Source organism: Saccopteryx leptura, chromosome 4 (assembly GCF_036850995.1).
Source record: "Saccopteryx leptura isolate mSacLep1 chromosome 4, mSacLep1_pri_phased_curated, whole genome shotgun sequence".
Taxonomy (NCBI): Eukaryota; Metazoa; Chordata; class Mammalia; order Chiroptera; family Emballonuridae; genus Saccopteryx; species Saccopteryx leptura.
Genome location: NC_089506.1, coordinates 119302251 through 119316699, shown reverse-complemented (window position 1 = coordinate 119316699; position 14449 = coordinate 119302251). Strand labels below are relative to the sequence as shown.

Below are 14449 nucleotides of genomic sequence, written 5' to 3'. Positions count from 1 at the left end.
CAGTGAGTATTTATTGAACATGTGCTATAGCCTTAGCACTTTGCTCTTCACTGAAAAGGTAAGAGAGCCCTGACCCGTTGGCTCAGTGGATAGAGCATCAGCCTAGTATGCAGACGTCTCGGTTTGATCCCCACTCAAGGCACACAGGAGAAGTGCCCATCTGCTTCTCTCCCCCTTTCTCTCCCCCTTCTCTCCTTCTTCTCCTCCTGCAGCCAGTGGCTCGATTGGTTTGAGCGTTGGCCCTGGGCACTGAGGATAGCTCAGTTGGTGTGAGCATGTCAGCTTCAGGTGCTAAAAATAGATCAATTGATTTGAACATTGGTTCAAGACAGGGTTTGCCAGGTGAATCCCAGTTAGAGTGCATGAGGGAATATGTCTCCCCTCTCACTGTATTTATTTATTTATTTATTGACAGGCAGGGACAGACAGGAATGGAGAGAGATGAGAAGCATCAACTCATACTTGTGGCACTTTTAGTTCACTGATTTCTTCTTATATGTGACTTGACCGGGGGCTCCAGCCGAGCCAGCAACCCCATGCTCAAGCTGGTGAGCTTGTCCTCAAGCCAGCGACCTTGAGGTTTTGAACCTGGATCCTCAGCATCCCAGGCCAATGCTTTATTCATTGCGCCACTGGCTGGTCAGACTCTCCCCTCTCAATTTAAAAAAGAAAAGGTAACAGAAAATATATAATAGACATAGGTGCTGCCTTCATGGTGCTGTCTACAAGTACAGTTGCAGGAAAGACTCCCACAGAAATAGCAGCAGACCTGAGCAGCATGCTCTGGGGTCACTCGGTGGAAACAGCACCACAGTTGGCACAATGGCTCCTTTTTTAACTTAGCAACTGTCTCGCTTTGCTGCCGTGGGAAGCTGCCTCGCTTCTCTGGACTTTGTTCTGTTCCCTGTGTGTAAAGATGGGAACAGCCAGGGTTTTCTGCTTAGCCAGTCCCAGTGTTTTCATTGTGTTTAACTGAGTGATGCTGGGCGCTCGTGCATGCTCCAGCCCCCACCACACCCTGAGTCTGCCGTCTGCACCCCACCTCCTATCCCCGTCCTGGGCCTGCCAGCACCAGCAGGGAAGAAGCCACAGTGCTCAACAGAAGATGACTGAGGAGGGAGAGAACAACATAAAGAGAAACAAACATACATCAAGAATGCAGACAACCAAGGAGAAGGAGATCTTTAAATGTGACACCCTGCTCTCCGTGAACGCTCCACTGCCTGGCTCTCTGTGGCTGAGTGCCCTCACCTGCAAGGCCTTCTGCCTCTTGTGGGCAAGCTGACAGCCTCTGGCCCATCCACTGCCCCTGCTCTCCTCAGCCCCAAGCACATGGCATGCCCTCAGCAGGACTGGCAGGCAGGTGGTCTAACTGCCAGAACTTGGATTTGGCTCCAAACCAGTGGCTGTTGGGAAGTGCTCATCAGGCGATGTCTGCGTCTGAGTTGCCCTGAGGTTTTGTTAGAGTGCCAGGTGCCCCGGGAGGCCAGGAATACCTGTTTGTAATGGACACTGGGTCACTCTTACTATCTACGTCGTGGGTTCACTCACACACACAGTAACTGGCTCAGGCCTACTCAGCTTGTGGCCCTTCTTTAGGGGAGGGGAGGGGAGCATCTTCCCAAGGAGACCCTGGAAATAGTACTCTTACTGTCCTTGGGAGAGACCAGGTGCCAAACACAAGAGATAACCAGCTGTATGAGTTTGGTTTTGTTTTTCCCTAATTGCCTATCTGGAGGACTTGCCCCAGGCAGCGAAGGTGGCTTGTGCGGTGCCCGCCTGCTGAAGTCTTTAGTGTTTACATGTTCCTGGCGCAGAGTCCTGGGCCACCCTCCCAGCACAGCAGGGCCTCTGTGTGGCTCATCGTGGTCTGGAGAAAACCTGGTCTTGCAAGCCCAGTCCTATGCCCACCTGTTTTGCTTCCTCCCACCAGGCCCCGTCACAGCCTCAAGGAGAAGACACCATCTGAAAGGACATGCCATTTAGAGTGTATATTGGGGCTCTGTACCGAAGTACAGGTCCATGAATGCTACCGGGCCCAAAGCCCACCCCTCTGGTCTGTTGGTCTTTGGATATGTTCAGTCCTTCCCCTGAATCCCATTATAAGACTATCCACCATGACCCAAGGCTCCTAGTAAACTGAACATTCCAACCAGGCCAGCGTGCAAGGCTGAGGATTCACCTGCCAAGAACCGAGGAGGGGCCAAGGCCTCTCTGAGCAGGTTGAGTTCTCCCAGCACAGGCCCTGAGAGCCCTGTGCTGCGTGTCCTCCTCGGGGTCTCGCTGGCCCCCCCACACACAGGGGCCGGCCCTGCAACGGTGCGCCCACCGTGCCTGTGCCCTGGGGGTGAGGCACCACCGTGCCAGCTACTGGGAGCTTTGTTGTGAAAGCCCAATTCCCCAGTGTTGCCACCTGCACATTTCTCACACGGAGGAAGAATCCCCAGAGCCAGTGACAGCTATGAGACCCTGAAATAGGTCCAAGCGCCACTTTGCTGTGCGAGCCGTGTGGCCATCCTGCTTCTCTGCAAGCAGGGAGGGGTGGTGACTGGAGAGTGGAGACCCACATTTGGGGCATGCATTAAGTCACCGCAAGTGTCTTCTCACAGGGAGTGCTACTGCTGTTGAAGCCGAGCCAGGCAGTGCTGTGCACATCAGGAGCGATGACCCAGGGTGGAGTGGTTCCACCTGTTCCCACAGCCCCTGTGCTGTCCTGGGCAGTGAGGGGGCCTTGGCTGCCACGTCACGTCTGTTCCCTATAGGGTGCCGCCTCCCTCCAGCATGCATCCCAACCGCCAGCTTCTGGTGGGCTCCTCCCTCCTCTCCATGGCTCTCAAAGGAGCCTTCCAACCCCCTGGGGTCCTGAGTTCCCATTATAGGGGGTCCTGCAGCCTCTGAAGATCTCCATGAGGCTGGACTCCAAACAGACTGCCCAATATACGTGCCGGTCTGCTGCCCTGTGTCTCCTCGTGTGTCTCTCCTCAGAGGGTGTCTCTGCCCATCCCGCCCAGTACTGCTCAGGTGGCAGCTGTCTGCCCCCCTTTGCAGCTTTCTTCCCCTCACTGATATGTGGTTCTTTCCCACAGCAGTTCTGAGTCCGAGATGGAGGAGGAGGAGGAGGAGGAGCCGCCACTGCCCACCTCCGACCTGGGTGGCGTTCCTTGGAAGGAGGCTGTGAGGATACATGCTCTTCTCAAAGGAAAGAGTGAGGAGGAGCTGGATGCCTTGAAGAGCTACGGGCCCACGGGGGAAGAAGAAGAGGAGGAGGACGACAACTGTGAAGAGGAGGAAGAAGACTATGAAGAGGAGGAGGAAGAGTCTAATGAAGGTCAGAAAACAGTCTCTTCTATCCCGACCAGTCTGTCCCTGAGCATAAGAGGTCTGTGTGGCTGGGGCCACACGGCCTGCGCCCAGAGCCCAGCAGTGTCCTCCTCTCTGGCCATAGGTGCGGGACAGAGGAGGCCATCAACAGGGCAGGTGTTGTCTCCTGGGCACATTCTGAGTTGAAATTGGAAGGTCGAGGGCCAGATTAGTTCCTCACTCTCCTGTCCTTCTCATCTTCTACTTACTTTCCTTTTCATTTCAGCTAATGAAATTTATTTTAATAAAGGGAACTTAACTTTCTAAAGGATTCCCTGACACCTAGTCCTCGGTATTGCAGGCTGCAGTTGTCTAGCACTGCTGTCGCTGAGCAGGGCTGACATGTGGCAGGGACTGTGATGTGTGAGCCACATGAGAACCAGGGTCCCCAGACAGAGCATCAGCTCCAGCAGAGAGTTAAGCTGGTTGGCTCTGAAATGTTTTCTTGTTTTGGATGAGGACGTTTCAGCTTTATCCCTACATCAGGCTCTGCGTGTCCTTGCATGACTGAGGGACAACCTGCCAGTCTTACTTTTCTCGCCCGTGTAAGAGAGGGTCACTCTTCCCAGTCCTGGCCGGACAGGTAGCACCTAAGTGCCCCCTGTGCCATGTCCCCTCACTGTGATTTCTCCAGGGGGCATGGTGTGGAAATGGACCTGGGCCTTGAAGCACCATTGTCCCAGCTGTCAGAGCAGGAGTGCTGGACGCTGGGCATGCAGCACCACCCTCCACAGCCCGCCTACCCTGGCCATTTGTGGGTTGTTTTTTCTCTGGCACAGCAAGGACCAGGGTGCCTCTCACTGAGTAGTCTTGGGGTTGTGGCTCTGAGCTCCCAGCCCTGGGCAGACAGAGCAGGCAAGAGAAAGCCATGCTGATGCCCTGAGGCACCCGCATCAGCATGAGAGGAGCAGCTGAGTCAGCAGCGGGGCCCTCCCTCAGGGGCTTCTCTCCCCGCTGATCCCGTACTGAGGGGGAGGGAACAGGCAGCACGGCCTCCCCCTCACCGTTTCCGTTTCCGTGAAGGAAAGAGGCAGGCCCTGGGCTGGGGGCAGCACTGGGTTCTTCTCTCCACATGTGGTGTCTCAGCACAGGCCCCGGAGGAAGAGGGGACAGGCCCCTGCTCGTCAGAGGGGTGACGTGCTCCTCTTGGGAAAGGGTATTGTTTGTGTCATTCCAGACACCATTGTCTCCTCATGACGGTTATCATGTGCAGTGGCCTGTCATCCCCAACACAGCTTAGGGTCACTGGCCATTTCCTTGCAGAAGAGGTCAGCCCACCTTCCCTCAAACAGACTTAACCCTTTGAGTAATGAGTTTTTTTCATGCTCGCTGACCCCTAGGAGTGAGTTTGGTTTTGTTGTGTGTTGTTTTTTTCAAAAAATGAAATTAGTTCCAGATACAGCTTTATTAACTTAAAATCATTTTTGTTTGATAACCAACTTATGGAAACAAGAAGAACATACATTTGCCCTTTTTTAATGTTGCCTCACACATTTTTAAAATAAATCGATCGTACTCTGAGTGGTCAGGAGACACGAGGACGTACATGAACGTTCTTACTACTCAAAGGGTTAATTCCCCGGCCCTGGAGCTGCAGGAATGGAAAGGAGTGCAGACCCACTCAGCCAGCATGGGGCCTTTGTCCCTGCCCCTGGCCTGCGGGTCCTGGGCCATGGACTCTATACCTGTGCAGACAGTGACAAGGCATTGCCCCCTGGCAGCTGAGGAGAGCTCTGTTCCTCTTCTCTGTCCCCCTCTGTTCACCGCATGGGATTCTTGTCGCTCCACTTGCCAGTGTCTGGCTCCCCCTGCTGTAGACAGGGAGTATTGTCCCAGGACAGAGAACTGCAGGGCCCGCATCTAAGGAAGAAGGTGCAGGCCCATGGAAAGGGACCCACTCTGCCTCTTGCCCGCTTTGTGCCCGGGCTCCCTGGCAGCCTCCACAAGCAGGTCCCACATGAGAACGTCTGTTCTGTCGAGCCACACTGACAGGCCTCAACCCACTCCCAGACCAGCCTTCATGGTGATCATGTGCATACTAGCGTGTGAGACAGAGACTCAAGAGGAAGACAGAGAAGACTCCAGGAGCAGCCTTACTGAACATGACCCATCAGTGCCTCGTGTATATCCTGCTGCAAGATCCCCTCACCCAGTGAGCCTGGCTCCTTCTCTAATGCAGAAGACCTCATGTCACAGTCCCAGCTCCCAAAGTGATCCAGGTGCCCAGACCCTCCCCGCACTGCGCCCTCTGACATTTTCCTGAAAATAGGAGAACGTGCAGCCAGATTAGTCCCCACGGCCCCATTTGTTAATAGGAAGCGACATCTAGGGAGAAGATACTCTCTTCCCTTTCTGGCCGTGAAGATGGAAAAGGGCCCCAGGTGTTCCTCTGTGACCTGTCTCCCCTGGTCCTGCGATGGTCAGGCTGTTTGGTGACCATTGTGGCTCAATCCTGTCCAGCACCATGAAGGCCCACTGGCCTTAGAGAAAGTTCATGAGTCTGTAGCAACCTGCAGCTCTGCGTGTGACACACTTAGTGGTCTTACTGGCGCTGCCTGTGTTATCACCCTCCCTGTTGCTCGGAAAAGAACAAGTTGTCTTTATTTTTATTTTTATTTTTTTTCAGAGACAGAGAGTCAGAGAGAGGGATAGACAGGGACAGACAGACAGGAAATGGAGAGATGAGAAGCATCAATCATTAGTTTTTCTTTGCACGTTGCAACACCTTAGTTGTTCATTGATTGCTTTCTCATATGTGCCTTGACCGCGGGCCTTCAGCAGACTGAGTAACCCCTTGCTCGAGCCAGCGACCTTGGGTCCAAGCTGGTGAGCTTTTGCTCAAACCAGATGAGCCTGCGCTCAAGCTGGTGACCTCAGGGTCTCGAACCTGGGTCTTTCACATCCCAGTCCGACGCTCTATCCACTGTGCCACCGCCTGGTCAGGCACAAGTTGTCTTTAGAGTGAAGAAAACAAAAAAAAAAGAAAGAAAAGAAAAGAAAAGGGAGCAGGTACAGTTAGGCTGCTACATGTGGGCTCCCATCGAAACTACAGAGCCCTTCAGCTCCATGGCACCTGCTCCTGCTGCCTGAACAGCCACCCTCCCTTGTAGTGTCCCCGCCCCCAAGTGGCTGGCTATCCCTTTATTTGAACCCACTGTGTGGCCCAGTCTGAGCAATGACTGCAGGGAGCCCACAGGGCAGGGCTGTTTGCGGACCCCATGGGCTCTGACAGCAGGAATAATCTGAAGGGGCCACAGGTGAGTTCTTGTTCAGCTGAGCAGCCAGGCCTGGTGTCCACTGGGACACCAAGTGGATTTTAAAGGAAAAGGATTTTGACCTCAGAAAAAGCACAGAGGTATTATCACCTATGAGCTCCCAAAGCTTTGGGAATGAACAGGATGGAGCTGTGCTTCCTCCCCCACCCTGCTTCTCTCTCCCATCTCCCCAGAGCTTGTCCCCGTCACAGACCAGAACGCAGCAAGAGGCCCTTCGTGAAAGGGGCAAGGGGGGGGGGGGTCCCCTCTAGCTGCAGAAGATAGAGGATAAAGGGCCATGAGAGTAAATGTGTGTCCTGCGTGAGCCAGCTGGTCTGTGGCAGTGATGCTGCCCCGCCTACCTCTCTCGTATCACCTGACTCAGCTATCAAGGAGAAGCATGGCAGGTGGCAGTGAGCACCGCACTGAGCGACCAGCAGAAGTAGGAACAGTGTCCTAAGGGGTTCCCCACTGTACCCGCCAGTGACAGCTCCATGTTCTAACTCAGTAGGGTGTTTTGGGTGCAGTCAGTGTGAGGAGCATGAGGACCTTCTCTGTGTTGATGGGAGTTGAATGTTGACATGATGCATCAGACAGGATGAGCAGGAGTCACTTGTGTGTGTGCACGTGCCACGTAGTCTCAGTTGTTGCCTCTCTGGTTCCATCTGATCCTGACAAACACGTGACTGTTCTGTTTCCTCTCCTGTGCTATCTCACTTCCTCCTTCCCTTGACTGTTTACGGTCCCCTTCCTGCTTCCCACCACCTCTCCCTTCCTTGCCTCTTCACCCTGCGGCCCGTGTAGTAGCTAGGAGCCACAGGCTGCAGCAGGTCACAGACGCAGCCGATCCCCTGGAGATCCAGGCTGACGTGCATTGGACGCATGTGCGTGAGAGAGAGGAAGAGGAGCGAGTGCTGCCGGCCTCCGCACCCTCCACACCCAGAGGTAACTGCTTCAGGGTCCGAGGGCCCGACGCCCCCGGAGCTGCCTCTGTCCCTGCACCTCCTCTCCCTGCTGCAGAGGACTTTTCTGTCAGGGCTAAAGCCATCCGTGTGGTCAAAAGTAAGAGCTGACGGAACATTTTATTGTCTTGATGTTAATTGTGATGTAGAAAGTTCTCTGTGGGTCAAAAGGTTATGGGCTCTTTCTCCACCCATGCAAAATAGTAAAATGAGCCTGGTCTTGGGGAAATCAAGAATTTACTTTCTCCCCCCCCCCCCAATGACTAGGTAGGGCTGACTTCCTGTGCTCAGTAGACTATCCTGGCCCTGTCCTCAGGGAGTGTGTCTGCGTGTGAATGCGTTGCAGGATCAGGGCAGGGGAGCATGGTTTGAATGGAGATGGAGTTTTAAAAAGAAATTTATACCAAGAAGGCCTCTGAATAACTACATCATTTCCAGCTCTAGGCTGTAGGCCAGTGACTCATGCTCCACAGGAGGGTGGAGATGAACCTTATTCTGGTTTCTTTTAAGGAACAGCATGCAGGAACAGAAAGAGCGTGGAGACCTGAGGGCTGTGGCAGCTGGCATGTCACTGTAGGTCGAGAGGTTATGGGATCTTTTTCCACCCATGCAATCTGCTTCTTCCAGACACAGACCTTCAGCACCATCAACCTCTGTTTCTCGCTCCTCAATCTCCTGTTCCCATTCAGTTCCATTCCTGTGGGAGCCACACAGCCTGCACCTCTCTGAGTGTACAAGGGGACATCCCTGCATTTATGCAACAGTCTCCCCAGCCCCAAATGGTCACCCATAGGCAAGGACACCCTCAGGTCCCTGTCTCACAGCAGTATAACAGTTCCAGCTCTTTGCAGGCATGGAGGAGAGGGCCCTGCTGACCAAGAATGTCACACTGGCTGGCAAGATGGGGTCGGCACGCAGCCTGTGCAGACTGCCGTCTGTTTTCTCTCCTGTCCTTGTCCTGAACGCCCATCGCAGGCTCGCGATGGGACTGTTACTCTCATCTGTGCCAAACAGGCCCCCGGCTATAACATCTCATTTTCTCTTTTGTTTTGGACTTTAGGGGTGACCTCAGCTCCTCAATGAGAACATCGTTCCTATGTGACTTTGTATTTATCTGTTTTAAATTCAGTGCCTGACCTTCCCTCCATACGCCGTGCAGCCGTGCAGGCCTGGCTGGAGACAGTGTCCGGAGGTAGTCTGGTGATGTTCACTCTCCCCCCCTCACCATAACAATGCTCTCGGCAGCTCTGCTGATACCTTAACACTAGGACTCTGGTCCTGCCACTCGTGCATGCCGAGGGCGGGGGCAGGGCACTGCATGCCTCACCCAGGCAGCCCCCTTGCATGGGCAGCACACATCCCCATGCTGTCAGGGAAGCCCAGCGGTAAGCGCAGTGAGGTTGGAACAGAGACAAACTCTTGTGTCACTAATAGAGGTGCAGTAGAGGCCAAAGCTGAAGGAACATTTTTAACACTGAGATCTCCAGCCTCTAGAAATTAATCAAGTGCAGAAGTAAAGGAATCTGTTAATATTCCAAAGACCCACTGAAGTATGAGAATAGGAGGCCGTCAGTGCTCAGGGGCCTGATGGAGCATTCACCGGTGATGAGGGCAGAGTGGAGGGTGGCAGGGGTTCAGCTGAAAGCAGAGGACAGGCTGGGTGAACCAGGCGTAGCATCAGCGGGGTCTTCAGCTGAGATGTGGGTGTCTCTTTAAGGAATTGGGCCAAGAGGTAGCTAAGAAACCTCAGTTGTCTGGAGACGTGTTTTTCAGCTAGGGGCTGCTGGTGTTCGGGGCAGGACAGTCCTTTCCACTGGAAGATGTTTAACATCCTGGCCATCAGCCTGGTAACCGTCAGTGCAGCCTCCATGCCCCCCACCCCACCCCGAGACAGTCAGAAGTGTTCTGCAGCCCAGACACCACTCAGGGAAGAGCAGGGTGCCATGGTCCAGAACCACTGTGCCAACAGTCATGTCTGGGGGTGGGTGGGAGCTTGGGGGTCCTGTGCCCGCGCTTCACAGGCAGCAGCAGGGGTGGGCAAGCGCACCGCCAGGTGGCACCTTCCCGCCTGCTGCGGGGAGGTCCGGGCCAGAGCCCCCGCTCAGTGTGCGGACCGTGGCTCACTGCCTCCTGGTCAGGTAGTATGTGTCTCTAGGAGGATGGGCAAGGTTGAGATGTCAGGGATGCCTTCCGGCTTGTGTAGTATGTAACAGCTTCCGGCACCCTGCCCTCCATGGTAACTAACCCCAGTTCCACCCCTGAGCTGCATCTCCGCATCCAGTGCTGCACTGACACTCACACCTGTTTGTGTTGATATGTGACCGCGGTTCTTCTCAAGGCGCTCCGAGGATGGTAGACGTCTCACCTGTCTGCCTTTCCATCACATGTGTTTTGGCACAAACTCTAGATGACAAACACATGCGGGCGAGCATCAGACTTGGACTGAGGCTGATGCCGGGCAGTGTGCTGTGTGCGGTGCAGACGGGCTACCAGGGCCTGGCCTCCCGTGTGCTTACCGACAACAGTGCAGAGTTACAGTGCGATGCCCAGAGGCACTCAGTCACTCGAGCACACGTTGCCATCATGAGCCCTCTCCACAACAGGCCAGGTTCTGTTCCCACCGAGTCAGGGTGATTGCGAAGGGGAAAGATTCTAGGGGCGGAGCATTGTCTGCAGTGGTGCAGTGCAGCCGTGAACTTACTCTCCAGACAGAACCCAGGGTGAGGGACAGAGCCCGGTTTGTCCCCAGGCGCCCGCCCCCAGCGGGATGCCTGACTTCCTGTGTGCCCAACCACGGTGCCGCACAGTTTTTCTACTTGTGGAGATGCTGGAACAATTTCCCCAGTATTTTCCCAGCAGATGCCACTGTCATAGGCAGTCACCCTGCTGCCAGGCCCATGGCTACTCTGCTCTCACAGAGGAGGGATGTGACAGTAACCTCTGGCCAGCCTAGAACTTACCTTGAAACACTCCCCTTTGTCCCTCCCCGAAACCTGGACTATCTATCACTCCAGACCTGTGTTCTTCAAAACTAGACGTGAAACCAGCAGCCTGTTTAGTAAGCTCAGTACACGAAGTGGTGAGACACAGCTTAAATAATCATTGAAACAGAGACCCGTGTCACCTGGATGAAGAAATAAAACATTGGAGAAAGCAATCAATGAACAACTAAGGTGCCACAACTACAAGTTGATGCTTCTCATCTCTTTCCCTTCCTGTCTGTCTGTCCCCCTCCCCAACTCTCACTAAAAAGAGGGAGAGAAAGAAAACATTGCTAGAACCTTCAGAGTGCCCCATCCCTTCCCCTCCTCCAAAGCCAGACATGTCCCTGACCTTCAGTGCACACAGCCTCAGTGGCTGCAGTCCATGTTTGAACCACAGCAGGCATGGGAGGAGACATTACATGGCCGCCTCCCAAATTCAGCACAGCCTTGTTGGAAGTCTGTCCTGCACTGCTGCCCCAGGTCCTCTGCCACCTACCTCTCCGGGGCGTTGGTCCTCAGGCCATTGTATGTGCAGACCAGAACATAGCCCTTTTTCTGAAACGAAACCCTTTAAGAAAGACTTGAAGGTGGCTGTGTTTCACACCCTAGAAGAAGCCCTTAGGACCTCTGGCCAGGGGGTTGGCCGGTCCTGGGCAGCACTGGTGTTTCCAGAACCCTTTAAAGCAGGGGTCGTGGCTTCCTCCACGGCCTTCTCTCCAGACTGTGGGTGTGAATTCTAGGTATGCAGAGGGGGGGAGCAGGTGAGTGTGTGTGTGTTTCTCGGGGGGTTGGCTCCTCAGGAGAAGTGAAGTCAGTTAGAGCTTTGCCTCATTTTGTAGCACAGAAGGGCTAGTCGTGATTCCAGAAAATAAACTCCATATCTGCCCCTTCTCTCTCCCTCTCATGCTTTAGGAAAATATTTTTCTAAATTATCCCAAGCAAAGCTGCCATGTCTTCCTGTTGAGAGGGAGGCGCAAAGGCCTGGGAGCCCTGCTGGTCACCCCTCCAACAGTGATTTTGCTGACGCGTAGCACTGCCAGCTAGCGCACGCCCTGGGGCCCGGACAAGTCGCCTCAGCGGCCTGGGCCTCTCACCGACAGGAACTAGAAATGGCCCCTCTGTACAAAACGACTCCAAGCATGTGAGGCGGCCACACTAGGCCCGGCCTATAGGCCGTAGTTGCTCCTCAGCTTGCAGCAGGTGCCTGCTGGGCCTGGGCAAGCGGCATCCCCTGTCCTCAAGTGAGGGGCTCACTGCAGCCCCTGGAGAACGGGAAAAGGTGACTGACTGGCCTGAGAGCAGAGAAGTGTGACTCCCAGGTGGTCAGGAAGGCCCAGGTCTGACTGACCCCTGCTTGGGGTCCAAACCCAGGCCCTTCCGAGCCTGCCCTGTCCCTTCTGGTGGCCCTCACATCACAGCATGCCTCCCACAGAGGCAGTCCACCTGTCCTCCTGTCCGTCCTCTTCTTCCTCTGCTGTTCTGCTTTCCAGCCCCACTGGACGAGAATGACCTGGAGGAAGATGTGGACTCGGAGCCGGCCGAGATAGGAGGGGAGGCCGCAGAGAACGGGGACACGGGTGCTGAGCTGGACGACGGTACAGGGACCCCGGGGCCTCCCCTCTCTACCATGGTGGCCACCCTGGCCCCCACTGGGGGGCAGGCCAGAGTGCTTTGAACTCAGGGAAGATAAAAACAATACACATTAAACAAAAGCAGGGACTTGGGGGAGGCAGCCTCGTTTGGCCACTAACTCAAGTGTGCGTCCCTTCACCCGCCCACAAGTCACCGTTTGACAAAGCCTGCATCACTGCTGTGCGGCTGAAAAACTGAGCCTCTAGCCCAGATACCCCCCAAAAGATAGATGCACGGAGGGGGTGTTTCCAGAATTATAGTTTGGTTGGCTTGGAAACAAGGGGCAAGGGACAAGGCTGGGACAAAGGACAGGGTGGTCCAGGCACGACACTGAGGGCACGCAGCTGTGGTGGAGGCAGCAGGGCTGGGCAGCACCAACGGGAGAGAAGTGCCCCCACGGGCATGGCCACTGTCCTGTTTTCTGCCGTGGCCTGTCCTCTATCGTCTGGCCATGTGTCAGAAGAATGTGGAGCATCATGGGCTTGAAAAGAGCGCCATGCAGAGGGTGTTCTTTCGGCTGGTGTCAGAGCTGGGTGGGGATTGGCAGGCAGGGCCCAGCGAGGGCACGGAGCCATCCAGACGGCGGCAGTCGCGCTGCTCTCTATGGATGGCAGGAGGCTGGACATGCGTGTGGCCACACTCATGTTCTGTGCCCCTTCCCTCTGCCAGATCAGCACTGGTCTGATGACATCCCGTCAGAGGCTGAAACGGGGGTTTGTAGGCAGCACCTAGTGGTGGCAGGAGTGGAACCAGAGCTGAAGGTCTTAGAAGATGAGGAGGAGCGACCCCTTGCCGCTCCACAGCACAAGTCAGGTCAGTGCACTGTGGCAGGAGCCACCCCCGGGATTCCTGCTGAGTGCGTGAGGATGAGTGGCACCACGGGTGCAGACTGTGCAGCAGAGCGCAGGGCACGCCAGCCTCAGGCTGGCCCCACCCCTGCCCCCGTGTGTGGGCCCTGCGCGTGGCTTTACTAGCAGCCCTCACTGTGTGTTATTTGGGGCTATGAGAGCATAGAAGGAAGGGACAGCTCAAAACTTGGGACAAAGACCATATATCCGATGAAGAGCCAGCACTCTGACACAACAGAGGTGCCTGTGGACGCTGGGGCAGATGCTCCCTGTGCTCTCCTCTCCATCTCTGCAGGCCACCAGCTATCACTTGGACCCCACTGCAGCGCTGACTGAGAGAGGCACCCTACGTAGGAATGGGGCTTCCCTCGTGTCAACCTCTGTCTCTTCTTTTCAGGCCCCTCCCGGATCTCCGGCCCCACCCAGGCCCCTTCGGGACAAGCTGCTCTGTTCCCCCCACTCCACAGCCCCGTGGCAGAGGTAAGATGGGGCTCACTGGAGGGAACAGAGCTGATGGCACCCTACATGGACATACTGATTTCTGTTGGTGTGAGCCTTTTTTTTGCTTCTTGTGCTGTGGGCCTTTAAAAACAGGACTAGGCTCTGGCTGGTTGCTCAGCGGATAGAGTGTTGGCCTAGCGTGCAGAAGTCCCAAGTTAGATTCCCAGTCAGGGCACACATGAGAAGCAACCATCTGCTTCTCTTCCGCTCCCTCACCCCCTTCTCCCCCTTTTTCCCCCTGTAGCCAGTGCTCGGTTAATTTGAGCATCAGCCCCAAGTGGAGTTGCCAGTGGATCCTGGTCAGGGTGTATGTAGGAATCTCCCTCCCATCCAAGTACTAACCAGGCCCGACCCTGCTTAGCTTCCGAGATCAGACGAGATCGGGCGCGTTCAGGGTGGTATGGCCGTAGACTATGTAGGAATCTATCTATCCCCCCTCCTCTCACTGTATGTATGGAATCTCTATTTATGGAATCATTGGTTTGATATGACAGAAGCATTTTTTTCTTAATATTATGTTAAAATCAGCTATGAGTTTTTTGTCGGGTTTTTGTGGGGGTTTTTTTGTTCTTTTTTCCAAAGTTAGAAGCCAGGAAGCAGTCAGACTCCTGTATGCACCCGACTGGGATCCACCCGGCATGTCCACCACGGGGCAATGCTCAGCCCCATCTGGGGCGTTGCTCTGCTGTAATTGGAGCCATTCTAGTGCCTGAGGTGGAGGCCATGGAGCCCTCCTCAGCGCCCAGGCCAACTTTGCTCCAGTGGAGCCTTGGCTGCAAGAGGGGAAGAGAGAGACAGAGAGGAAGGAGAGGGGGAGGGGTGGAGCAGATGGCGCTTCTCCTGTGTGCCCTGGCTGGGAATCAAACCCGGGACTTCCACACACCAGGCCGATGCTCTACCGCTGAGCC

General features: G+C 55.0%; 1 protein-coding gene across 22 annotated transcripts in view; it reads left to right on the top strand.

Moving 5' to 3' along the window:
• The window catches only part of MICAL3 (microtubule associated monooxygenase, calponin and LIM domain containing 3), a 218919-nt gene that overhangs the window by 162014 nt on the left and 42456 nt on the right, over positions 1-14449 (top strand). For 14 of the 22 annotated variants that reach the window (XR_010751058.1, XR_010751059.1, XM_066381118.1 and 11 more), the window contains 6 exons: positions 3087-3328; positions 7419-7559; positions 8706-8768; positions 12051-12155; positions 12862-13005; positions 13438-13520. Coding sequence is in view for 20 of the 22 variants with exons in the window: in XM_066381118.1 (XP_066237215.1) it covers positions 3087-3328; positions 7419-7559; positions 8706-8768; positions 12051-12155; positions 12862-13005; positions 13438-13520 (778 nt within the window). In the remaining 2 variants the exon portion in view is untranslated. Of the gene's footprint in view, positions 1-3086; positions 3329-3445; positions 3551-7418; positions 7560-8705; positions 8769-12050; positions 12156-12861; positions 13006-13437; positions 13521-14449 lie in introns of those variants that run through there. The other 8 variants (XM_066381119.1, XM_066381112.1, XM_066381108.1 and 5 more) reach the window with 7 other exon arrangements.